General features: G+C 28.8%; 7 protein-coding genes across 7 annotated transcripts; 3 read left to right on the top strand and 4 right to left on the bottom strand.

Moving 5' to 3' along the window:
* Positions 1-283: 283 nt before the first annotated feature.
* On the bottom strand, positions 284-7,831 carry UTP20 (Utp20p; the record flags this gene model as incomplete). Its single annotated transcript, XM_064860244.1, has 1 exon — positions 284-7,831. One exon carries the CDS (start codon positions 7,829-7,831, stop codon positions 284-286), a length of 7,548 nt encoding a protein of 2,515 aa, XP_064712905.1.
* Positions 7,832-8,658: 827 nt separating this feature from the next.
* RER2 (ditrans,polycis-polyprenyl diphosphate synthase) lies at positions 8,659-9,705 on the bottom strand (the record flags this gene model as incomplete). Its single annotated transcript, XM_064860243.1, has 1 exon — positions 8,659-9,705. One exon carries the CDS (start codon positions 9,703-9,705, stop codon positions 8,659-8,661), a length of 1,047 nt encoding a protein of 348 aa, XP_064712904.1.
* Positions 9,706-10,604: 899 nt separating this feature from the next.
* On the top strand, positions 10,605-11,948 carry COQ1 (trans-hexaprenyltranstransferase; the record flags this gene model as incomplete). Its single annotated transcript, XM_064860242.1, has 1 exon — positions 10,605-11,948. One exon carries the CDS (start codon positions 10,605-10,607, stop codon positions 11,946-11,948), a length of 1,344 nt encoding a protein of 447 aa, XP_064712903.1.
* A 596-nt stretch (positions 11,949-12,544) lies between these two features.
* Positions 12,545-13,387, top strand: RCR2 (Rcr2p; the record flags this gene model as incomplete). Its single annotated transcript, XM_064860241.1, has 1 exon — positions 12,545-13,387. The coding sequence occupies one exon, from the start codon at positions 12,545-12,547 to the stop codon at positions 13,385-13,387; it is 843 nt and encodes a 280-aa protein (XP_064712902.1).
* An 809-nt stretch (positions 13,388-14,196) lies between these two features.
* On the top strand, positions 14,197-15,822 carry RAD57 (putative DNA-dependent ATPase RAD57; the record flags this gene model as incomplete). Its single annotated transcript, XM_064860240.1, has 1 exon — positions 14,197-15,822. The coding sequence occupies one exon, from the start codon at positions 14,197-14,199 to the stop codon at positions 15,820-15,822; it is 1,626 nt and encodes a 541-aa protein (XP_064712901.1).
* Positions 15,823-16,102: 280 nt separating this feature from the next.
* MAF1 (RNA polymerase III-inhibiting protein MAF1) lies at positions 16,103-17,509 on the bottom strand (the record flags this gene model as incomplete). The annotated part of the gene is made up of 1 exon (XM_064860239.1): positions 16,103-17,509. One exon carries the CDS (start codon positions 17,507-17,509, stop codon positions 16,103-16,105), a length of 1,407 nt encoding a protein of 468 aa, XP_064712900.1.
* Positions 17,510-18,924: 1,415 nt separating this feature from the next.
* SOK1 (Sok1p) lies at positions 18,925-21,996 on the bottom strand (the record flags this gene model as incomplete). Its single annotated transcript, XM_064860238.1, has 1 exon — positions 18,925-21,996. The coding sequence occupies one exon, from the start codon at positions 21,994-21,996 to the stop codon at positions 18,925-18,927; it is 3,072 nt and encodes a 1,023-aa protein (XP_064712899.1).
* Positions 21,997-27,709: the final 5,713 nt, after the last annotated feature.

Here is a 27,709-nt window from a genome sequence, read left to right as displayed (position 1 = left end):
CAGTTTTAGTCTCTCAATATGATTAAATTTTTATCTATACTCATGTTCTTTGCTCCTTCAAAAATATTAATAAGAATAGAATACACTACAAAAGATAGTCTCTTATGTAGGGTAAAGTTTCAAATAATGAAAAATCACTAGTCTCTCTATATATACTATACTATACAATCTATCATCAACGCTAAATAGTTTATTAATTTTCCTTTTTGTATATATAACTACTAACAATGAAATCAAGCTTGTTTTCATTTTTCTTCTGAATGGAATAGGACGGTTTCTGCAATCATACTCTCTTCTTTTTGTTTTTTCTTTGATAATAGCCACTATCATCCTTCTCATGTTTACGTTTCTCTCTTGATCTAACATGCTTTTTGATCTTCTTTTGAGCTGCAATGTCTGGTGCATTCAATGCTAAGATAGAACGTTTATGTTTTCTTTCTTGACGTCTCTTAATAACAATTTGTTTAACATTTGCATAAATCTTTGTAAAATCAGAAACTGAGAGTTTTGATTCAATTACTTGTAGACACTCTTGAGATAGATTGCTTAATTCCTCCTTCTCTTCTGAAATATTGCCCTTGTCAGTTTCTAAATGGACATATAATGACAATATAATCTTTTCTGCCAATGGATGTATTGATTCTTCTGGTAGTAATTGAGCTAAGAAGGCAAAGAATTGAATACTTGCCTTTTTAGATACATGCGAATCAGCCATATTTTGTTCATTTCTAATGATTACACTAATTCTACTAACCATATAATCTAATGCACTTTTATATGGACTCTCCTTATCTTGATCCTTGACAATAAACTGTGTATTTTCCTTGTTCCACTTATTAGCAATAAAAACTAATGTCTTAATTATAATACTCGACAAACTTTCAGGAATAGATGGTGCTGCTAGTTGATGCATAACTCTATTAGCAATATTTTGTAACTCAGAATCACTCATTGGTGTTTCAAGTTTATCAAGATTATTAACCATCAAATTGACTAAACGTGCTGAAGATTGACGTACCCACATATGAGGATAAAGCAAACATGCATTCACACCATCCCATACCTTTCTATATTGATCTTGGTATATTTCATCAGTATTTTCCACAATAGTAATAAATATATTTAAGGCAGTGTAAATCAAATCCCATCCGAAGTCAGAACCAGCATCAACATCAGTAACAATTTGTTGAATTCTTTTTAAGGCAAGATCCTTCAAATGTAAATTCTTGTCAATCGATAATGCACTAATATAAATTTTAAATATTCTTAATCCCAAACTAGTAAATTGAATACGATCTACTTGTCTCAACCAGGCAGTTAAGTACTTATTAATCAACTCCAAGTCTTTATCAGAAACCTTTTGAAGCATATTAGAAAGTAAGATACTTGCCATTTCACGACATCTTGGACTTTCATCATTAATAGAGACGTTACTCAATGATAAAAAGAATGAAGAAGATAATTTTGAAAGTAGATTTGGATTGGACTTTGTGATAATTAAATTCAATAATTCCATCACAGATTGTCTACCTTCTTGAGATGGATATTGTAAATTATCAACCATGTATTTAAATTGTTTTTCTAGACGGCCTTTACCTTGATCATATTCCATCAAAAATTGATAATATACACTTCTTGAAACATCTCTTATATCTTTAGAATGATTAGTAACCATGATTTCTCTTACAACATCGATTACATCGTAAATTTCTGGTAACATAATATGTTTATGAACTAATGCCTTCAAAAAATTAAAGGCTAGACCCTGTTTGCTTGGTTCATTTAAATCAGGTAAAACTCTAGTTAAGATGTAACTTATGGCTGTGTCTTTTAGTTTCATATCCTTATGACGAATAAATGATGACAAATATTTAAGCCCCATTTGACATAATTCAGTAGATGTAGATGGTGAGTCTTTGATTAAATTTAAAACCTTTCTAGCACAATTCTTAAATAAACCTTCCGAGTCTTCAGAAAAATCCAACTTGACTATTATGACTAATACTCTAAGAGCACTAGTTAACACATTTTCATTTTCAGAATCCAATGCCTCTTTCAATAATGGCATGAACCCTTCTAAATAAGAGGAATGCAGCAAGTTATAATGTTTAGAAATGACAATCTTTAATAGATCAAGGGCAAACTTTTGCAAAGTGGCTGTATAAATAGAGTTTTCCATTTGAACAGTAGTATTTTTGAAATTTAGATTAACTAAGAAAAATTCTTCCTTTTCATCCACTGATCTTGCTGTATATTTTTTTACTTTTTTGTCTTCCTCAGCTATGGATTGTTGGAAAATCTCATAACATAAGGTCAATGATTCCTTAGAATCTGCAGATTCATTTTTGTTGAGACCTAGAGAATATCTACGTAACAATTCGTCTAACTTGTGTTGGGTTTTATTATTCATTTTCTCCATCAATAAAGCCTTAATTGGGTACAACAATTCTGCAAAAATACCCAAAGAAATATTACATGCTAGTATTTCTGCTGCATCATAACTTTTGGTCACTTTGACTTCTTTCATTTTAGTGTGATAATTATCAGATTCCTTTTCCTGACCAACGGTACCAAATATGTCTTCCATAATTATCATTACCAATAAATGAGCAGAATCATCAAGATCAGCATGTACCATTGATTGAGAAATCTCTTTTAAAATATGATGTACAGTAAAACCTAAAACATGTACTTGTGATCCTCTTTGAAGTGCACTTTTCAACTCTTTAAAAATAAAAGGTAAATAAAAGGAACCAAGGATAACACTGATCTTTCCTAGAGTGTTTCTAATTGCATCACGAAGCTCCTCGGATTTGCTTCTTAGAATTTGACAAACTGCTGTTAAAATACCAGGAAGCATATTTACTGTATCATCTTGAGAAAGAGCAAGGATAAAGTTGACTAAAGCCTCGGTTAAAGGAATTCTAACTACAATAGTTTCATCATTTCTTTCTCCCAGAATTTTGCACAATACAGGATAAACTTCATTTTTAATAAAGGATTCAGGTTCTTCAACATTAGTGAAACATTTTTCACGAAGACGTTCTGTTAAGGTATTGTTCCTAAAAGCATGCAAAGTTGTCTTCAAAGACAAGGATAACTGATTAACCAATAAAACCGATTCTTTTAATAGGTCTTCTTTGGTTTTCAAAATAGAAATATATCTACGAAGTAAAGCTCTATATTGATTCCAACTAGTACCCTGAGCAAGTTTCCCAATAGAGGTAAAACTTTCATTTGCAATATTACGGTACTTTTCTTCTTTTGAAAATACATAATACTCAAGTATTGGTATCAAATAGTGTGCAATACTACCACTCGACAATTCATTGACATAATCACCCAATCTTCTAATAGCTCTCTGTCTACGATGTAATTGAATATGTTTAATATTGATAAAGAAATTTGCCTCCTCATCATTATCTGCCAACAATACACGCATATCTTGAAGATCAGAATAGTAAACCGATACTTTAACAATGTATTCAAGTAATGTAATATATTCTGCCTGAACATCTTCAGAAGTCTTTCTTAAACCATCTCTTATAGCTGGTAAAATAATCATTTTTAAATACTTAACACAAGTGTGCGCCTCCTCTTCTGATATCTTTGCATTGCTAAAATCAATAAATTTTGTTAAACAGTAAGTGGCGTTAGTACGAAGTGCTAATTCTTCTTGATCTTTAATGTAATACAAACATGTATGTAAAATTGGAAGCCATTGAACATCCATTAATGTTTTTGATGCTTCCTCACAAAAATGCTCAAATGCAGAAAGAATTTTTGGAAAATCATATTCATGCATACGTTTAGTAGAATATGAATTTAGATCAGTTACTATGGTGGCTATTTCCTTGTATTCAACGAATCTGACTGCAATATTAGATATGATAGATACAATAGCCAACCTCAATCCCTTTTCAGAAAAGGTTTGTAATAATTTAGACACCTCTATAAATATGGGCTCAATCTCAGATAATTGACAATCATACTCAACTATTAAATTTGCTACAATTTTCAAAATGTTCAAAATATCACTTTTAGGTACATTCATAAAGTTAGATGTTAATATTAAGTATAATGAATTTAATAGATACTTTCTGGTTTCGTTATCTTGTACGTAACCTAATTCTGTCATATTCAAAAGAAGATCCACTGCAGTAGAAATAGTTGTAGATGTAGTAAATTTCTCATATAATTTCGGTAATATTTGAAGACAGGTACTAGCAATAATTGCTACCAATTCAACATATTTCTCATCTGTTGATGAATTCTTAATAAGATGATTAGAACCTTCTAAAATACATGAGACAACCGATTCTTTTGCATATTCATTAGAAAGAGTGTCCATAATAATTCTAACACATGAAAAATCATTAAAATATAAAAATGGATAAAATTCCTTTCCTGTAGTCCAAAAAATAATAATCTTCAATAAGGAAGATGGCTGCTGCAAGTTTTCATTGGCAAAATCAGGAATTCGAGGTTTGATAACAATATTAAAGATCTGATCAATGTACTCCGTCCATGAAATTGCATTTCCTATAACCTGGAATATCGAATTTAATGCTCTTAAAGACTGTTGCCTTAAGTTAGAAACTTGTTTATTTATAAAGGTGTCACTGCTCTTTATTTTACCAAAAGCATATGAAAATGCAATACAATATAATAGTGGTTTTAATGTGGATAGGATGGCATTAAGATACTTAGATCCTAAAATAGCTAATGCTTGGTTAATAATAGTAACATAACCTATCATTCTTCTAATATTAGTGGTAACAAGCTCTAATTCGTTTATTTGATAACCGTTAGAAAAAAAGTAATCAAATTTAAATCTTGTACTACCGAGTTCAAAAAATTTAGTGATATAAGTTTCACCTAAATTAGGAAGAATACTTAATACAGCATGTTTCCGACTCTTTTTAATGCCACTACTTACTGGAGTCTGAGCTCTACCAAAAAGTATACGTAATACTAAAACCATCAATTCTTCCCGTTCTTCTGGTTGAATAATATTAGAACTATTATCAGAAAGGAAAGTCATAATTTCGTCTTTAAATAAAGTATCATCCAGTAAATTTCTCAAATTATCCTTAAATTTGTTAACAACAGGTACTTTATAAGGTAATATAGCAGCTAAAGCTAATTTTTGCACTTCAACAGTTCTACTACTTAATAGTACTAATAATCTTTGGAAAACTGCCTCACTCTTATAAATATTTTTGGAGTTATTAAATTTAGCAAATACTCTAAGTAAGTTGTTTCTCTCTAAATCTGACCATTTATTTGCTGTATATTGAACATCAGTACCAAAAATAGATCCAAATTCTTCTTCATTAAACAAAAATGGAACGATATTTCTAGAATTTGATTCAACCAACTGTGGAACTAGTAACATTATTTTTAAAGTCTCTGCTCTTACATGTGGAGGGTACTGCAATTGTGCCCTTCCATTTTTAGCAATATCCATGATCGAGTTTTGCACACAAGTATATTTCACCCATCTTGATGCAATATTTTGTAAGATATTTTCTAACCTAGGAGTTTTAGAATTCCAAAGAATACCATCGACATCGTAATCCATTGAATTATCTGGATAGCTTATTTGATAATTAATATCATTTACCTTTAAGAAATCATAGAGTAAAAACCATGTTAAAGAAGCATTTTTTCTATAAATAATTGGTACAATTTCACGAATTCCTTCCCAAATTGGAGCAAATCTCATAGTTAATAACCCAAACAAATGTTTCAAGAAAATATTTGTGATAATTTCTGTTGGTTCAATCTTGCTGAATACTTCACCCATAGATCTAATCCTAGCTGTCAAAATTCTGCCATTCTGCAACGTTAAAGGAATCTGTTCTATAAGACTACATTCATTGACAACTTGTGGGAGAGTTATATTTTGAAATTTTTCCATAATAATGTTTAATAATTTCAAAGTCAAAACCCGCATATTACTATCAGGAATTATTAAATTATCTGTTAAGCCAAGCAATAAAGATTTATCTTCATTTTTTTGAATATTCTGAGCAAAAAATTGAGATATCTCATTTTTTCTATCACCATTTACCCTTTGTAATAATTGAAGCAATCCATTAATGAAATATGAACTTGTTTGTAACAATTTGAAATGAGGTAAAATGTATTGTAAAACTTCAAGTATTTGATCATCAGTCTTGGTTGTCATATTACCAATCAATATACCAATAGTATCAATCAAGAAATCTGATTCATTTTGCTGCGATGAAAATGATTCTGTTAATAACTTCAATAGAGGTAATAGCACTTCGTAGTTATCTTTCTCAAAAACATATGACAATAAAGATAGTCTCCAATAAATTTGAAATAGATCATCCTGTTTCTTAATATTTGACAAGTATAATAAAAGATTATCTGCAAATTTTGTTGGAATTGTAATATTTTGAAATTTATGTAAAATTGGAGTCTTATTATTATTGTTTATATCCAAAAGAAATAGTGCAATTTTTTCGGAACTTTGTTCCCAGTTCTTGTCGATAAAATTTTGTAAGAATTTAACCCCATTAAACGAAACCAATCTTTCTGATACCAGTTCGCACACATTTATATAGAAATATAAAAAAATATCAGAATATTGTTCTAAAATGAAATTAAATAATTTAATATGAAATTGAGTTAAGTTTTTAATATCACAATTACGGAAATAGAGAATAAACAATAAAGATACAACATCTGGTTGAACTAAGTATTTATCTTTGATGTTGTTGCTATTATTAAATTCTACAATTTGATCCATAAATCTTGTTATCAATTTTGTGATTCTACTCCAATCTGGGATCTTTTGACCGCTCTCTGCAAATAGTAAAGTAGACAAAAATATTGACATAAGGTTATAACCATCTGTTGAATTTTCCAATATTTCTAGAACGCAATTTGTTGGTTCTAAAAGATTTTCATAAGAAGCATGTCTAGATATCTCCATCCATATATCACAGATTAATGTGATGATTTTTTCTCCATTATTATTCTCCTTATTATTTAATGTCTCGTTTAATAGGATTCTTAAAATAATTTTGGTTTTAGAATGTAATGAACCTGAAGTTGTAATTAAGGATTCTGTAAATAAGGTCAATAAACCATCATATAAATTATTTTCTGACAAGGAATTTGAATGTAAAAATGTGGCTAATTTATTGAAAATATAACGAACGAAGTTTGTCAATTTATCAGATTTCGATTTTCTTATTAAAAATGATAAAGTCTCAGCAGAAAAACGGGATAAATAATCCTTTGAATGTGACAATAAAGGAAATAAAAGGTCAAAAGTTGGAATTAGATATTTCTCAGTAAGGATTCTGGATAAATATTTGAAAATATAAGCCAAAGAATTGAAAGTCCATTCAAATACATTGGAGTCTTCTAATACAATAACCTCATTCAGTAATTTGACTAAGACATCGATTGTTTTGTTGTAAAAGGACATAAAATCAGGACCCAAATCATGAACAAATTGTGATAACAGATCAAGTAAAGGTTGTAATGATTTTTCATCGTTTTTGGCGATATATTTAATTAAACTTTGGTAAATCGTATTTTGATGGTATAAAATTTGAGGTAATGTTTGAATAATTGGTTCAACTTCGGACACGAATGCAGTGAAGTTACCACTTAAATTGATATCTTTCCAATGCTCAAAAGAGGCTAAAAAATGGGAGGTTTCCACATAATCATGAACTCTTTTCTCAAGATTTTTAGCTGGCTCGATTTTTAAATCATCTATTCTAGATTTAAAAGACGTGTATTTAAATCTTTTTGTGGATTTTGTTGTATTTTCTTTTTTTACCATAATGATCTATAGCAAAGAGGATTGAAGTGATGTTGTATATATATTTATATATATTTTAAATAAAAAGAAAATAGTTTTTGGCAAGAGAATCAATATAGTTAATTCCTCTTTCTTTTTCTCTTTCTTTTATTTTATTTTATTTTATTTTTTTATTTTTAATTTTCTCCACGTATAAAACCTCCGTTCAAATGAAGAGCTCAAAATAGTTAGTAGTGGATGAATTGCAAATACAGAAATATACGTGAGAGGATACTTGTCTATATTTTTTCAGTAAAACAAACATATAAACGAATAATCATTTGAACTTGATTTTTGAAGAAGCTCATCGCATATTATTTTTGCTTCTATAAAAAAAGGAAAAAAAAAATAAAAGAAAAAAAATTTTTTCTCTCCCATAAACAATTTTGTTTTTCTCTTAGTTTTTTCTTTTTCTCATTTCTACTTTTTCAACATTCCAAAATTGTTTCGAAGATTCATGATGAGTACAGAAAGAAAAATAGAAAAGAAGTAATGATTGTATAAAGAGTGTCATATATATATATATATATATAAAAGTCAATTTTAGCCGCCCAAAAAAAAAAAAATAAAAAAAAATAGACAATCATATATATACATACACACACACACAGATATATATAGAAATGAAAATTCTGATATATGTATATTTTCCAATCTGTAAGCATACTATAAAAGTTAAAGGTCAAAACAAATATATAATGGTATCTATCTAATGGTATATATATGTGTATGTGTGTGTTTATGTTTATGTTTTTTTATTTATCTATTTATATAGCCATTTTGACATTTGTACATCTGTTTGCTTATTTTCATTGAAGTTTCTCCTTTCTTATTACTTGAGATGGATGACTGATATTTTGATCTCTATCTCTTCTTTTCCTTTTTGTTAAAAATGAGTCCACTGACGATATATTATCATTAGCAGTAGTATTACGGTTGGTTGTGGTTGTAGTGGTACAATTATTATTTATTATTGTATCTTCATCTTCATTTTCAATAGATGTAAAATATTTATTAAATGAATATTTTAGTAAGATCCATGCCATCTTCATTGGACCAAATTCTGGCCACAAACAATCGATTAATTCTATATGAGTTCTTGGGTTAACAACTTGCCATATCATAAAATCACTTAATCTACAAACACCACTTGTTCTAATCAACAGATCCAAAGGTGGTAATTTTCCTGTGTACAAATGTGATTCAATTACTGATTCATCTATATCTTTTATAGCATCGATTCCTTTTTCCTCATTTATGCTTGTTAATTCAATAGCCTCTTTCATCGAATGGAACATCTCTTCACGACTTGTGTATGGAAAACATATATTCAACGTTGCTCTTTTATTATTTTGTGTCATCTTTGTTGTCATTTCAATATTTTTTAGTAAACTTGTATTCAAGAGTGATAAATCACCAATGACACGGATACGTACTCCATATTTATTAGCCAGTTGCCCGTTTGCACATAACTGTGTTATACCCTCGTGTGCCAATTTCATTAGATTGTTAACCTCCTTGGAAGTTCTTTTGAAATTCTCAATTGAGAATGCGTAAACGGTGGCTACCTTAACACCGGATGAATAACATAATTCTAGGATCTGACTCATACTGTGGAATCCAGCCTCATGACCTTCACTAATCGAGATACCTGACTTCCTTGCAAATCTCCTGTTACCATCCATGATAAATCCAATATGTTGTGGAATGTTGTTTGATGTCTTTATTACGTTTGAAAACACTGTTTTGATTAATGACATACTGTATTCGTGCCCGGGGAATTTGAAAACATTGGAGGAAGTGGTGTCCTTATGAGTTTGATTATTAGTATCAGTATTATTATTATTATTATCCATGATTCCTATAAATATGTATGTATATATGTTGTAAGATATATCTTTTGCTTTTTTTTTAATTTTTTTTTTTAGTGTCTAGATTATTGTTATGATTTTGCAGGAAAGAGAATGAGAAGAGACAAACAACTTTTTTAAAAACATTATATAAATAGTATCTTCTCTCTTCTCTCTTCTCACTGATAGCGGTGGTGATTGGTAGTAGTAGTACTAGTAGTAGAAGTAATTTTTTGTTGTAGTAACATTATTTTTGTTGTTGCAGCAACCAACAAAAACCATATTAAAGCGACAGATTCACGAATCTCATCTGAATTTTCTTACTGAATTTCTTTTTTGTTTTTCTTACATTTTTTCTGTTTCGTTTAGAAAAATCCTGAAAGCCCTTGGCCCGTGGAACCTCACAAACCCTAAATCCAACCGGTGCACACACACATATAGACCTGGAGATCTGTGATGTATGGGTCTCTTTCATAGCCGTAGTCTAAAGTTCCCATTCTTTCATCCTGGAAACAGTTTCAATAATACTGAAAAACTGCCATGCAACAAAAGAAAAAAAGAAAAAAAAGTTTTAAGATAGCAGCTTTGTCTGTCGAGCAGGCCAAAGGGCAAAGGACAAGAAAGAAAATATATATATATATATATATATATGTGAATGCAAGCAAAAAGAAGAGAGTATGCATTAGAAGCTCCAGAAAAAGTCACTAATTACCAATATTTAATTGAGCTACTAAATTAAAACAAACAAAACAGAAAAAATATTATAGTTTGTTTTTTTTTTTTTTGTACAATATTTGAGTTGATATACAATCTTTATTGCATATATACAAATATATATATATATATATATATTTGTATATATATATGTATATACTACTAGCTCTTCCCCTTATACTCCATTCGTTATGTTAAATAGAATTCATTTTTTGACAAGAAACTCATGCCGATATAAATCTTCCTTTGCAGTAGCTTTGAATGCGGTGAGTAAGTTAGTCACACCACAGTCATTATTGAATAATCCAATATCTCTGGTATCAAATGAAATGAATAATCTTGTTAGAAATATCATTGCTTTAATTGGTACTGGTAACCCATATTTGGATCGTGTATCAAGCTATTATTTTGAGACCGAAGGTAAAAAAGTTAGACCTCTATTAGTCCTTTTATTATCCCGTGCACTAAGTGAAATTCCAATGGATAAAAGACAAATACCTCCGTATCTATCAAATGATAACATAACCACCTCGTTGAATAACTCCATTCAATGGTTAAAACAACAACCTGTCGAATCATTTACACCACTGAATATCTTTCAAGGTCTCACTAATGCTGATATAAAACATTCTAGGTTCCATCCTTTGACGCAAGCAAGCTTATCCTTTAAAAATAATAATATTGAATCTTTCGACAAGGAGAATGGGATTCTTCCAAGACAGAGACGTTTAGCTGAAATTGTAGAGATGATCCACACTGCCTCCCTGTTGCACGATGATGTTATTGATCATGCTGATACAAGAAGAGGTAAGCCAAGTGGAAATGTGGTCTTTACCAATAAAATGGCTGTCTTGGCTGGTGATTTCCTTTTAGGAAGGGCCACTGTGGCTATATCTAGATTACGAGATCCCCAGGTAGTGGAGATTATGTCAAGTTGTATTGCAAGTCTTGTAGAAGGTGAGTTTATGCAATTACACAACACCGATGAATATGATCCAAAACCAAACACAGGTAAAAAGTCAACTAGTATCAGTAAGATTGACGAAGCCTTCGATTATTATATACACAAATCCTATTTAAAAACTGGCTCTCTAATCGCAATGTCTTTAAGAAGTGCAGCCATATTATCTGGTGTCAAACCAAACGTCATTGAATCATGCTATGAATTCGGTAAAAATCTTGGTCTATGCTTCCAGTTGATTGACGATATGCTGGATTTTACAAGTTCAAGTAAACAAATGGGGAAGACAACTAATGTGGATTTGAAACTAGGCATATCAACAGCTCCAGTCTTATTTGCATGGAAGGAGGATCCAAGTCTCGGGGATTTAATTGAAAGAAATTTTGAATTGCCTGGCGATGTAGAAAGAGCTTTACAGTTGGTATACAAATATGATGGTGCAAAGAAAACTTATGAGCTGGCTCGTGAGTATAGAGATAAAGCCTTAAAGAATCTAAGAGAGGCTTTGCCTGAATCAGACTCAAGATCTGCATTAGAGTTTTTAACTAACTCAATCTTAACAAGAAGAAAATAAAAGTTGGGAAATTATACTAATATCTATAAATAATAGAACCTTCTTGTCTAATATAATCACGTACTTTTCATATATATATCATTTTCCTCATTCCTCTGAAAGTATCTTTCTTGTTCTGTTCTTTTTTTTTTTTTATTTTTGTTCCACCTGATAAATGTCGTTAACAATACATGTATATGAGAACTCGTAATGGCATCCAGCCTTTGAATGCTGATTATGGTTAGTACAAAACATGTAGATTTTTGGAGCATTAGACGGTGTGTAACGCAGTTTTATCTTCCATCTGTTTTTTTTTCTAATTAATGTCGATCGATCTTGATTAAAAATAAAAACAGACAAAAGAAAGAAAAAAAAAAAGGGAATATTAAATTTTGTCTTTCCACTTCTTTTTTCTTTTTGTTCCTATTTCTGTTTTTTTTTCCCTTTTTGATATTATACAACAAAGATAAGATATATATGTGTATATATATGTACATGTATATACGAATTCACAGCTGTTCGATCATGAGTAATACATCAAAACTATTCACATTGTTGTCATATGTGTACAGATACGTAAAAAAAGGAATTTGTAGTCCATATAGCTAACCTGCAAAATGATATTGTTACAAAGACATTTCATTATTATTGAAATACTTTTAAATTTATTAATTTTTTCAAACAAATCTACGGTGGTGGCTGGATCTCTAATTAATGACATATCTTCACAGTTTTTAGCTTTATACAAAAGAGATGACTCTGATACTAACACTAATAGTGATGGTGATACTATGGCTATGAATGATGTATTTGGTGATTCAAGTTGGCAGTGGGGACGCTGGATTTTGTTTATTCTATTTATTATTGGGTTTTTCGCTGTCTTTTTCTTAACTTTTACAGCAAATAGAAGAAGAATCAATAGGGGTGAGGCACCAATTAGAGGTACTTCATGGATCACACCACCTTCATATAGGCAATCAGAACAACAGTACCATGGAACTACACAACGTGCAGTAGAAGATTATGTGCCAGAATATACAGAAGAGGCAAATATTAATGATTTAGGTTACTATGATGAAAGAGGGCAATTCCACCCAAATACTAAAGCAGAATATTTACCACCTCCACCTTTGGAACCAAATCTTACGTCATCTCCAACTGTTTCATCTGCATGGATTAATAAGAATACTATAAATATCGAGACACCTAGTAGAGCGGTTGTACATGAAAATGAGGTTGATTATACTAGACCAAGTTTTGCAGCACAACAATACTATAATATGTCTCCTCCAATACAGGGTAATCCCTTGGCTAGAGAATCACAAGCAAATCATATAGATCAAAATAATGGAATACAAGAATACGCTACTTCACAGACTTCTCAATTTTCATCAGAGACGACAATATCAACACACGTGAACAAGACTAGTATTAAAGCAAATGTCAATAAAGAAAATTAATTAAAAAATTGTTCACTCGTTTATTGATTTGATTTTTATTTTCATCCAGTAAACTTTTTGTTTTCCTCTTTCAGTTCATTATTTCTCCTTTCTTTACTTATTAGACCAAGATATTGTTTTTATTTTTACTTTTTTTCATTTTTGAGAGCACTACAGCATATTTAGTTTAATAATCTTTAAAAAGTTTTCCCCTTTCAATGCATTTTCATCATACCCATTTTTCCTATCATTATTCCTAAACAAACTTCTTTTTATCTACTATTTTTTCCCGTCTATCTTTTCTTTGATATATCTGTATGTATCTATATATATATATTCTTGTAGAAACATTCCTTAAAGTTATTTATAGACTTGCTGGAAATATTGCTGCAAATTCTATGACTCTTAAATTATATTGTATATTATCTAACTTAAGTGTACTTTTATTATGTTATAATATGTTATGTTATTATGGTCCTTCAGTTAACAATTTCATTCATTATTGCAGAATAACTGAATTTAGAAGGGAAAAAATAAAAAAAAAAAGAGAATATCTGCAGAAAAAAAATATTGTGAAACTTGACTGTATGTATGTATTTTGACTTAGAACTATGCGGGATCACACATCAGTTCTACTGAATTTATACTTGATGTTGTCTATCTAATAAGGAAAGTGAATTAATCCAATGAAATGAAGTGAATTAAAGTGAGATTGGATACCAATCGTTTATATCAATGTAATATCGAATCAAACAGGAAAACTTTTAATCATATTATTTATTTGTTTTATTTATTATTCAATATATTGGTCATTTATAAGATTAAGTCGAATGGATCTCTATGATGAATTACCTCAAAGTAAGTTATTATATGAACTTGAATTTTCTCAGTTGTTAGATAATGCTAAGAAGAATAATGTTACAACTATCGATTTTTTAACTCTTAATATATCTGAATTATCAAAGATATTACAAAGATCAGTAGTCGAAGTTAATAAATTTCAATCAATATTAGTAGATGAATTTAATGGTCAATACAAATCCCAAAATGTTTTAACTCCTCTTCATAGTCAAAATTCTGTAAAATTACATTCACAGTTTATTTCAAGTGAGGACACAAACCCAGCTTGGTTTACTACTGGTGATATTAAAATCGATGAAATATTGGGTGGTGGAATATTTATAAGAGGAATCACTGAAATTTTCGGTGAATCTTCAACTGGTAAATCTCAATTGTTAATGCAACTGAGTTTAACAGTGCAACTACCTTTAGAAAATTATGGATTGAATGGGAAATGTGTCTTCATTACTACTGAAGGTGATCTTACTACACAAAGAATACAACAAATATTAGCAGAAAACCCTTTATATAATAACGAAAATGTATCACTAGATAATATCTTCACGGTGACCTGCAATGATTTAACTACTCAGGAACATATCCTTGATGTTCAATTACCTATCTTGTTAGATAGGAATAAAGATTCTATCAAATTAATTATTATAGATTCTATATCACATCATCTAAGAGTTGAATTAGAAAATACATCAATTAAAAATTCTCAAGTCAATAGATTTTATGTTGAAAGATTAGCTGAAAAATTATTGTACTTAGCAAACAAATACGAATTATCTGTAGTAGTCGCTAATCAAGTAGGTAATAAACCGCTATTGGAAAATGCCGAGCCTGTTCGTCAGATTATCACAGACTATGATTATCAAGTAGGATGGTTAGTAGGTTGGAAGGATTCCAGTATCTTGTATAGACACAAATACAATTCAATGGATATCTCAACAAGTAACCTTACTATGTCCAATGGTGCCATGAATTATAAAGATAGTTCTAAAAATTTACATCAAAGTAATACTAATAGTGATAATCTAAGATTTAGTCAGGTTGATTCATTTCAGTTAGAGACCATCTTGTCTGATGATGAAGATTCTATGTTAATAGAAAAGGAAGTCAATAAATTCATTGAGGCTTCAAACAGAATCAAATCCGTCTCAGAATCAGCACTCTCAATACGATCATTAGAAAATAATGAATCAGATCCTAACAATAACTATGATAATGGTAACTATAATATGAGCGATATGAATAGTATAGGAAAGTCTAAACAAAATTTAACTTTAAATACAGCAGATATTGAATATTCCAAAGAGAAAATTAATAAAAAAAAATCAGTAATAATAAGAAAAAAAAGGAGATTGGATTCTATTGTACCTAATTTAGGTTTATCATGGGCTAATTATGTTTCAACAAGAATACTGTTGAAAAAATCATATAAGGCTTCACCCATGATTAAAAGAGGTGAATTAAAAATTTATCAAGGAATTGATGAGAGCTCTTTTTGGCAAGTAAAGAGAGATTTGACTGTTGTTTTTTCATCATATTGTGAGCCCAAATCTATTACATATGCTATTACAAAGCAAGGTATTAAAGCTATAGAAATTTAACATATCAACGACTGCATAAAAGAAGGAGTAGGATAAGAAGATCAAAAATATACTGATTATTGAGTGAAGGTACTGGATTTTTAAGTGATTACAATAGAAGAGATAAATGTAATACATTACATACAAAGAATAAATAAGTAAATAAGCATACTCAACTAATATATAACATGACAAAAAAATCATGTTAATTTTTACTTGCTAAGTAAAGTAATAATCACTTTTAGAGATGAGTGATTATTTTCTATCTTTTCTTTTACTTCATTTTATATCTGTATTTTATTCAAAAGTCATCCTCAGAATCATCTTGAATAGCGTTTTCATCATCTCTTAAATCATATTCTCCCTCATATTGGTCTATGGTATCATCAATTAAAATATCTATATTTTTTTTTGACTTTTTGGTTGAAAAAGTAAAATAAGAACCACTTTCATCATTATCATAGTCGTTGTCGTTGTTAGTATTAGTATTAGAACTTGTTAATCCATGCCCCGTATCAACATCTACATAATTTGTTTTAATTGGTGTTTCACTGTTTAATCTTGATGCAATCAAGTATATAAAAGCCACTCTTTTTCTCTTTCTATTAAAAAGGAATCCCATTAGATTCCAAAGATAGCCTGGTTCATCCTCTAAGAAAGATTTTGAGGGACTATATTGGTATACTATGCAGTCAGACAATGTCATATGGTCGTTGATTATCTCCCAGATCCAATCTTGTTCATTTGATTGCTTACCCATTGAATACAAAGAATTTTCAAATTTAGAAATAAATGATTTTAATGAACTTTTTGTGAAGTCAGTTGGTTCTAATGATGAAAAATCATGATCTGGGTAAGAAGCATTTAAAATTGCAATAAGATATGCAAATGTTCTCCTGCTTGAAGGTTCGTTAATTGGACCAAACGGACCGATGTTTATTGAACTGTTATTTATATCATTTAGAGAAGATCTTCTTAATCTTGGTGACTTTAATACAGGGGTGTTAGAGTTGGAGTTAGAATTGCTCTTTAAACTACTGGAACTACTATTTCTTCTTATAAGACTACTTGAAGATGATTGTCTTTTCTTTGGTTGTATATTTTTATTTATTGATGAGGAACTTAGGTAGTCATTATCTTTATTCACTAGATTCTGGTAATTATTCATAACTAATTCCTTCAAATTTTGATCATTTAACTTAGATGTTTTTGTCACGTGATTGTGCATAAGATTAGTATTTGAATCATTTATATCTATTTTGGATAATAAAGGACTGTTGACAACACTCCCACTATTGTTGGTTGAATTGTTTATTGGTTCAGTGATTGACATCCTTCTCTTTTGTTCCCAGAAGGAAAGACTACTTCTTCTACTGTTATGAAAATCGACGGCCTCTTCAGAATGAGCAATTACTGTAGAATTATCATCATAATTGTTGTTACTGTTGTTGTTCTTACCAGTTAATATAGGTGAAGATAAATATCCATTGACTTCATTGAGGATATGTTGTTGTACAGCAGCATTATAACTTTCATTTTCTTGTAAAATCATTTCCAAATGATGATCAATTCTTTTGTAGAGTTTTTTGTCAGATGCAACAGGCTTTGTAGTATAAATATCACATCCTCCACTAATTTTGCAATCAGATGTCTCGAAATTTAATGTTTGATTGATTCTTTCAATATCTAATTCATCAATGAATTTCATATTAAATTGAAACAGATTTTTGTGGTGAAGTGTGTTGAAAAAAAAAGGTTTTTTCCTTTTCGCTATGTTTATTTATTTATGCGTATATTATAATTGAGGTTTTGGTATTTTTTTTCAAATTTTTGTCTTTAAATAGTAAATGGAAAGATTTTAATACCAATATTTCTACTTACTTTAGAGTGGTGTTTGGCTTTTCGGTTTGTGTTAACGTGACTCTAATCTTGTTTACATTAATTCCATCTTTAAGTTGACGTCTGTTTAATCTTTCGCTTATCTTTATTATCTTTATCTTTATCTTTATTTTTCTTTTTTTTTCATCCACACCCAAAAACCCCTTTTTTATTTGTAATCTCCTTTGTATTTCCGTTTTTTTTATTGTTGTTGTTGTTGTAATTTTTAAGTCAATTAGAACAAAATCCGAAAACGGAAAACGGAGAATGAAAAAGCCTTTTTTTTAGCAAAATGCCGAATCTTCCATAGAAGTCAAAAACATGAAAAAAAAAAGTAAAGGGTTCATTCTTCCTTATCACAGTTCTATTTCAGTTCAAAGCATAAGATAAAATAAATGGTAGCAAGTGTGATAAGACTAAATTAGTTGAAATCTGTCCTAATTTTTTGTTTGTTTATCTATTTTTATAAGGATTGAGTCTAGCTACATATTATATAGACTCTAAAGAGTCATTGATGTTTCACAATATATATATTTTCATGGGTACATATATCTATAAAATTGCATGTTAAAATTAACATGGAAAATACTTGCTATGTACATTGTTGCTATTGATTACTTCTTGTGGCTGGTTTGTATTTTTTTTCTTTTGTTAGGATATTATTTATTTGAGTGTAACTTGTTATAATTTCTTGAGCGTTTTGTTTCTATTTTTTTTTTTTTGTAGATTTTCTGTAGTAGTCATTCAATATTATCATATACTCTTTATTGTCTTATAACTACTGTTTGCTATTAAATTACATTAATATCAGCAAGGTTATACAATAAATAGTTTGTTAGCAAAAAGGTATTTTCTTAAATTTCAAAATTAAACATTGGAGAAAATATATTTACTGAATAATTTATAAGCCTTCAACAGTTGTTGTTGTCTTTACTTTAGTTCCATATAACGTGGCTTGAGCATTGTGATCCGAGTGCAAAAAAACAAATTTAGTTATTCTTTGAGAAGAGGAACAATCAGAGAGTAGGCATAAATTATTGCTTTTTCAAATACATAAATTTTATATTAAGACATCATTTCATTTTAAAACGATTCAGGTTTATAAAAAAGATTTCTTTTACAACGAAGTAATACATTAAATATATCTCCCGGATAAAACGGGTATTGTTTAATAAAACTTATGATACCACATATAAATATATATATGTATGTATGAATAAATAAATATGATAAGTATAAGATGTCTCATATAGTTTGAACACTCTCTGATACCATGTCAATGTAATGTGAATTAAAAACAGACCAATGGAAATTGATAATTGTATTTAAATGGCGGTAGATGTTTTCAAATTGTTCCATATCAGCAATTGCCATAATGTTATTACTAGTTTTAGTTTTGAAATTCTTCTTCAAAGTTCTAAACGATGTTAATTTGTTATTGCTAGTCTCTCCTTGATTTATAACCCTTTCCATAGTAGAAAATTCTTTATTGTTGTTAGACGAAATAGTTGAAATAATTGGATTGTACGAGTATACAAATTCTTGATTAACTCTTCCATCCATAGTACATTCAGCGTTGTCGAAAATTGTCTCCTCTAACAAAGAAAAAACCCTTTTCTCTAGAACACTATATATTTCACTCAAAGGTTGCGTCTGTTTGGATAGCCACGATTTAGAAAATGATATTTTTTGGTTATCCAATATAGGCACTTTCTTAGATAGTAACATCGAGGATTCATTTATACTGGTGTTTCCACTTTCATCAATGTCATTTCTTGTCGCCAAATTTTCAGATTTATCCTTATTGTGAGCATTGTATTCTAATGTTAAATCTTTAATCACTTTACACAAATGGATTGCTATTGATAATGTATTTTTTGTCCATCTACAATTTCCATGTTCATCAGTAATTATACTGATGATTTCATTTTGTAATTTGTTGTTGTCATAATTAGTTAAGATATACTTTTTTACTGGTGGATCGATATTTTTATCACTGGCTACTAATTGTTGGAAATGTAATCTACATACAAGAAGGCAAACTAGTTGTCTAATATCAGCTCTTAGCAATATTAACCTTGCATGATCGAATGATAATGAGGTTGGATACTCTCTTACCATTTTGTTGCATGATAATAGACTGATAATTGATTTAATATAAATTTTGTAAACTTGAGGAATCATAACTTTTGCGTTCATATTATTATTTTCTAACGTTGGTAAATACTCACTGAATTTATCCTTGAACCACATTAATGATGACCTTAACAGAAATTTTCTATCATCATTAATATTATTTTCATTGGTATTAACCTCCCTTAAAGAAATTCCTTCCATCAATGAATTGAAGTATTGCTTTTCAAATTCTACCGCATTACTCAGTATAGCAGGCCTTAATAGTCGGATTTGATGGTTGGCTATATCTAATTTCATTGCTTCTAAAATTTGAAATATAGACTTAAAGCCATCCATCAATTCTGTCATTGATTGTGTTTCCTTGGCATTATCAAACTTGCATTTCATTTTGTCTACCCAAGTATCTCTCATTGGAGCACAATGGTGCTTAAATAATTGGGCTAACCATGACGCTAAATCATTCATAGCTAACCAAACATTACCACTTTTCACTAGATTTTGAACATTTAGCTCTGTGTCCAAGATATTTTCAATCTGTTGAGACTCTCTTTGTGGAACAATAGTGAGTAGAATTTCCTTTAAGGTATCAAATAACGGCACTAATCTTGTATGGTTATAATTGAACATATTAGGTTGATTCATATAAATAATTAATTCATTCTCAACATCATACCAGTATTTATCCCATACTTGTCTTTTCTTAATCCCCCTCTCACCATCTAAATTGGGTCGAAATTGTAAAAGTGGATCAAATACGATGTCATGTCTTAATTGTGGGTTTTTCACTATCTCTTGTAAATCTATTTCTTTCAAGCATTGTAAATTGATTGGAGGTAATATCATATTCAATTGCAAAGACCGTTGTTGAATAAAGTAATTTATTCTGTCTTTTGATATTAAAGACTCATCATTATCCCTTCGTATTTTATTTGGTGAAACAGAATCTTTATTATCAAAAGTTCTAGTACCTTGAACAGACATAACAGGGAGTATATTGCTGTTAATAATTTCTTGTTTATCAATTTTCTGTGCAGATGATTTTGCAGTAGAATTTGAATTTGAGCTTATCTTTAAGTTGATATTTGAGGAAGATGTAGAATTTGGTGCCTTGGAATGTGGTACTAAAGGGATGACCACATTTGTAGCTAAAGTACCGTTATTATTAGGATTACTATGTTGGTTACTCTGGCAGGTAATAATGTGGTGTTGATGTTGTTGATAGTGACGACGCCAACTTCCTGGATTAATGATTTCGTGATTATTTGTATTATTTGTATTGCCACTGTTGTAAATAGATTTTGTAACCTTATTATTTTTTATAGGGCCGTGGGAGTTCCCACTCATTGAGTGAGTATATATAACGTGATTATTAGACAATTTTTTCATTGAGGAATGTAAAATTGTCGGTACTGAATATGATCTAGACTTCATAGTCGTTAAAATTTTCAATGCTGGTGGTATAGCTGTGAGCATGATCTTGTCGGATGTCGGTGGTAATTTTGTTGAAAGTGGATCAGGGTGTATTGGAGTGGATAATAATGTTGCAATTGGTACTGGTTTGTCTTGTTGATGTGCACATGTAGAGATGGAACTATTATTAACACTCGAACCGTTTTGTATAAAGCCAGATGGTGTATTAGTTCTTTCCTTTTTTCCTAAGAATTCACCTGTTATTGGATCATAATTTTTAAATAAATTAGATGAAAAATCGTTTTCAATATTATGTAGTATATTAGCATCGTTTTTAGTTTTTTCAGAATGTAGAGGAAAGTTTGTAGATAACGATTTATTATTTTGCTGATGAGAAGTGTCAAATTTTATAATTGTATTAGAATTCAAATTCATGTTTGTACCTGTATTATTATTTGTTTGTAATTCCATGGAATGGTAAGGCTCTGATGTCAAAATATTGGCATTGCCAGTATTATTGTCATAGGTCTTGTATACGTTGGAGTTATCATTCGAATCGATACTTCTTCTATTAGCATTATTATTTGTGTTAGAGATAGAAGATCTAGATATATTTATACTTGAAGAGTTAGGTGTATTATTACTTGCTGGTGCAGTTTGATTAGGTGAATTATCAGTTTGATTCATCATCGAAGCAATAGAAGAAACAGTTGTTGTATTATCAGTATTACTTGAAATAGTGGCAATACTGGAAGTTCTTGGATGATCCATGAGTAATTTTTAAAACAATAAAAAGGTGAAGTTAATAAATATATATATAGCTATAATAAAATAGGATGGAATGTTATGTTGTGTAGTATGATAATAATATTGAAATAATATAGTATAGATTAGGAATATATGATAAATAGCTTAATAGGTGTTGAGTTACTTAACAGAATGGTATTTAGGTACTAGGTTGTTATTTTCCCATTAATATGTTTTGTGTGACTGTTTAAAAAGTCCCGTCTTCCTTAAAGAACAGCTATTCACCTTTATTATTACATATCAGGGACTTCCTATAATTTAGATTTGAAAGAGAGAAGAAAGGGAAAACGGGGAAGCAAAAAAAAAAGAAAAAAGAAAAAAAAAGAAACAAAAATTTTTTCACGTTTCTTTTTTTTTTTATTCGATATATTTTTTTTTTATTCTTTTGTTGAAGAAAAAAAAAGAAAGAAAAGAAGAATATAAGAAATAGTGGATACATTAGAGAAGGCCTCTGAAAAAATGTTGCATAGTTCTTTAGAGAATTCTCCATATACATATGCAAATACGTAATATTGGTTGGGCCATAAGTTAGACTTCTTGATAATGGTCTTACATCAAAGAGTGACTGGTAATTGCTGAATTTTACTATTACATGAGTATATTATTTTAAGAGTCTTTTTGTAAAAACTATATGATCAATGTTTGTTTCTATAAATCTTAAAGAAAATTTTTAAAAAAACATCTATATAGATTCTGTCAGTTCATTTTAAGGTCATTGTTGTTAAATAGAAAAAAGAAAAAGAAAAAATATGGAACTTGATTTTGGTTTGAAACTTTTTTTCATTAGAAAATCTAGAATTATGTATAAATAGGTTCGGTTGGTTGTTGATTGAGCACTAACACATCCATTGGAGTTAAAGCGACCTGTTTATAGAAGAATATTAAACTATTACAATCCAACACCGTTTAGAGCTACTTTTTTGTTTGATATTATTTTATGAAAATTAATAGTTGCTATATTGATTATGCCCAATAAGGAATATAGAAATGATACACACATTATGCTGTGTTTGTTGATATTTGTAAAGACCTTTGATAGGTATCTTATGCTTGTGGCTGTGGGAATGTAGAATTATTATTATTCTATAGAAATTACTGGCTAAAGCGTAGTATCAATATTATTCTTCCCATTATAATTTTTATATTAGGCCACATTTTACATTAAGATACTGAATTTATCTACTGTTTACTCAACCTCAAAACCTTATTTACTTTAATGATCTATAATGTTCAGCTGGATTATCTTCGATAAAAATATAGTCATATTGATATTTTGATAATTTCTACGATCAAATTTTAGTGTATTTATTATCAGTCATTTAATATTTTATTGCAATTGTATTTGGTTCAAATGAGATTATTTCTTTTATTTGTTTGTCTCTTAGTGAATTATGACTGGGTATAACAGTTGAAAGATTTTGAAATATGCAAACGTTATATAAAGAAATTCTACGGTTAGAATAAGAATGATAGATATATCATATGATAAGAAGCTTTGAATTAATGTTAAAGGCAAATTAGGCATGTTGGTCTTTTTATTCTCTGACATAAAATAGTAATATATATGTAATAATGTACAAGAAAAACTTTAATGTGGATAGTGGCTTAGAAATTGTTTTTAATAAGTAATTATCTCCATAAAATATTTAGTTGGATGCTTTATTAAGGTGTGTTGATTTTTATTTTCTTTTTAGGGACATGTAATCCAGACTACTTCTTTGTATGAATTATTTTCCCCTTAATCTTGAATCTCCTTCAACACGTACATTTAACCTGTCCTTAGTGATAATATTTTTGTTTTTTTCTGAGAATAACACGTTGTATACAGACTTTAGAATCAAATTAGATGAACTTTATACAGGAATAGTGGTAAATATGACAAGAAATTAAACTGTGTATATTTAATGTGAATAGAAATAACGTTTGTATCGTTTTGAGACAATGGGTTAAATTTATTTACCAATTTGAATACTATGATAAGCTACTATCACAAGATATACTACTGATTTTTCAAACGTTTATTTCTTTAATATTAACTTAACTTCTGGAATATTAATTAGTATCACTATTTTTTCCTGCGACTTTAATGTTTCTCTCTTTCCTAAAAAAATCTATGAAGCTCATGAATCTGATGATGTTATTATCCTGGATATCTATCTACAAAAATATTTCAATAAGATACAAAGTATTATTAGCGGATAAGTTTTTTATAAACTAAAGTAATACATTTTAAGAAGTTTATCTCTATTATTTTTTTCTTCTATTGATAATTTTGAAGGTAAAATAGACCTTAATGATCATGATTAAAATGAAAATATTTCTTTGCTAAGAAAAATTAGTATTTGTAGAAAAAAATTACAAAGGCTCTTTACTCCTAAATCTAGATAGACTATTATAATTGCATATTATACTTACGTATTCATAGGTAAAATATGAATTTGTTTGTTTATTCTTTAATATTTTCCCCAAAACTCTGCTTTATGATAAACAATACTGATGTCAATTTACTATTTAGGTTACTTCAATTTTTGTTCCCTTTATATAATATGGTATTTTATCTAGCAGTCTCATACCATTATGTTGATTCGATAATGTTGTAGTGACATGTGGAATTGTCAAAACTCCTCATCGTTTTTTTAGAAAAGCATATCACGACTGATTCTATCACATATAGTTGGGTAGGGGTTTTCTAGTATAATGTCAAATATTATCTAACAATCGTCTAAAAGGAGAGATAAATGATTAGGTTTTAAAGCTTTTAAGATAAAATACAATGCTTTAGTTAACATAGATACATTTGAACAGGTAAAACGCCTATTAGACAGAAAAAATAATTCTCACAAAGTTAGTATTTATGATAAAAGACAATAACTTATATAATGCAATAATTGTAAGTTACAGATTTTCTTAGAAGGAGAATATCGATTACAATATTATATTTGCACCGTTAGCCAGATACAAATAAGTTAAATATTTCCCAACTCTTTTAGCAAAACAAAATAGGATAATTCATCAAATAGATATGGTTATAGAATTTTTAAATTCTTAAGTCGATTAGTCTTTATACCTTAAGTCAAGAATTTTTTATTCGAGTATAAAATAAGAAAAATGGACAAATTGGACAAATTTTAGCCATAAACATTAGGCAGAGTAAAGGAACAACTAGATTAATTTTGGAAGATTCAATATGAATTCCTTTCTGATTAAGCACAAGTTATTACAATGAATTTTTAGATCGGATAATGTTACATTGTTTCAAAACCTAATAGGTGCACTGGTGTTTTTTACAAATACTGAAAGATTAGATACTGCAAAGTTTTTTATCTATTTTATTAAAAAATTTAAAGCAGGCAAAAGAGATTTATGTAAAAATTGCCAAGAGGATCTTAATCTATATCTATATCATCAAGACGAGAGTTTTAATGTACAAACAAAAGAATGAAAAGAACTATTTTTTTATATATGCATAAATGTATCATATGTAAACTACTAGATACTAAATTAATATGTGGATATATTGTTAAATATGCTTCAGTTCTAATGTTATAGAGCATTAAGAAGATTTCTTGATTATAAAATCATCCATAGAAGCAGAATAGGTGGCAGCCAATAAAACGCTAAAGGGATCTACTTAGTTAGATGAAAATTTAAAGGTGTTACAAATTAATTCTGTTAAAAATGAACTTCATGATTGAAGTTCATGTCAAGGACTAATATAATGTTTTTAATAAACATTCATATTTTTAATTTAAGTTAAGATGCTAAATCTGATTATAGGTTGCTATTATAGAGAGGTTATTGATTGTCCATTTTTTTACTTAAAAAATAGAATATATTAAAGTAAGGTATCATTTTGTGAGAGTGTGAGTGAAATTAGAATTAATTGAGGTTCATTATGTTGATATCAAAAACTAGATTGTAAATATTTGTAGAATGTTTTTGCAAAAAAAATAAACAATTTGGATATTTATGTGAACTAATGTTTGGTAATAATAATTCTAGACTTTATAGTGTAGTGCGTATGACAGAAGGACTAAAGGTCCTTCATATTTTCTTGCCTACATGAGCGATTGCAATATATATTTTTAAAATTAATGATTAATGTTTGATGATAGATGGTATTATGAAGTAAATAACGTGTGAGAAGTGAGAGGCGTAGTTTTAAACAATATTTTCTGACTATTTGTCAACAATATGTTATTTGGATTAACTTTGATTATATAGCAATATTTGTTTTATTTGTTTTCTTAAAACAGGGGTAATTTGTCCATTCCCTTTAAGAATAATGGCTGGTAATAGAAAATATATGTTTTGGAATAGACAGATATTTTGATGAATGGATTTACTAGTAATTGTTTCAACAAGTAAAGAAAAAAGAAAATAAAAAACTATTTGGGGAAACTTCACAAATTAAAAGATTTGACCTAATTGATAAGTTTCTTAATGTGAACTTAGAATAGATTCAGAATAATTGTACAGTATCACAATTCTATTATGCTGTTAAAAAAGTCAAGAAGTATAGCATTTTAAATACTTGGCTGGGTTATAATTTTTTTTTTTAATTATTGAAATTATAATAGGTGAGCTGCTTTCTCTTGTATACTTTACTATATATCAAAATGTAGATAAAATGTTAATTACAGCTTAAAGTTATTTTAAACCAAGAGTTTAGAAAAAACATCATATAGTATGAAGAGAATCTATGTGTGATTGTGTGAAGACACTTTGAATTCAAATAGTAATTTTACATGAAATCATGGCAAATATCAGTTTAATTGAACCTCAAATATGTAAAATTTTTTATTTTTATGCAACAATTGTTTTATCTTTATGTTTTGAGTAAATATAAGTTGCATATAAAGATATTTCTCATATTCATTGTGGTTAGAAATTACTAGGGTAGTATACTCTTATTATCTAGAATATAGATTGATATTCAATTATTCATCTCCTAATTTATACATAATATTTTATTGAGAATTAGCGCATGTATTTATTAGGTAAATAGTACGTATTCTCAATTATTATAGCCATACAGTTATAGTGTACAAAATTATATTAAAGTTTTTCCGTTGTTTTTATATATGTGATATATAGATGATAATGTATAAAAGATACACAAATGAAGAAATATAATATAAAAAAAATGTTGATTTTATGTATTTTTATAGTGAGAATATGTTGTCTGCAAATAGCTCTACTTTTATCAATATGTTATATTTACATTTACTGATAAGCGAATAGTAAATTCTCTGCATTCTGATATTAATTTACATTTGTTAAGATCTAATTTGTTTATCTACTTATTCTATAACATTCAATTTCAACATATTCTAATTATAACAGTTTACATAGTTCTCAAAATCCTTCAAATTGTCTGTGTTATTTTGTTCTTTCTGTAATTTTTTTTATCTTTCGAAAACTTTTTTGGACAAAAACAAAATAATATTTAGAAACATAAAATATAATATGAAAGATTCACTATATTGTGTAAGAGTTATCTCAAGTAATATGCTAAAATATGAATTTTAATTATAAATATAAACACTTACATGTTATATAACTGGTTGATTCTAATTATTAAATAGATTAGTCCTAGTTATTCATGTTGAAATAAAATGTTCTATAATGAAATAGATAGAACAATAAGATTTTAGCAGACACTAAACGATAAATT

This window comes from Arxiozyma heterogenica (genome assembly GCF_036370985.1).
Source record: "Arxiozyma heterogenica strain weizmannii chromosome Unknown scaffold_30, whole genome shotgun sequence".
NCBI lineage: Eukaryota > Fungi > Ascomycota > Saccharomycetes > Saccharomycetales > Saccharomycetaceae > Arxiozyma > Arxiozyma heterogenica.
This window is presented reverse-complemented; position numbering and strand designations above follow the sequence as displayed.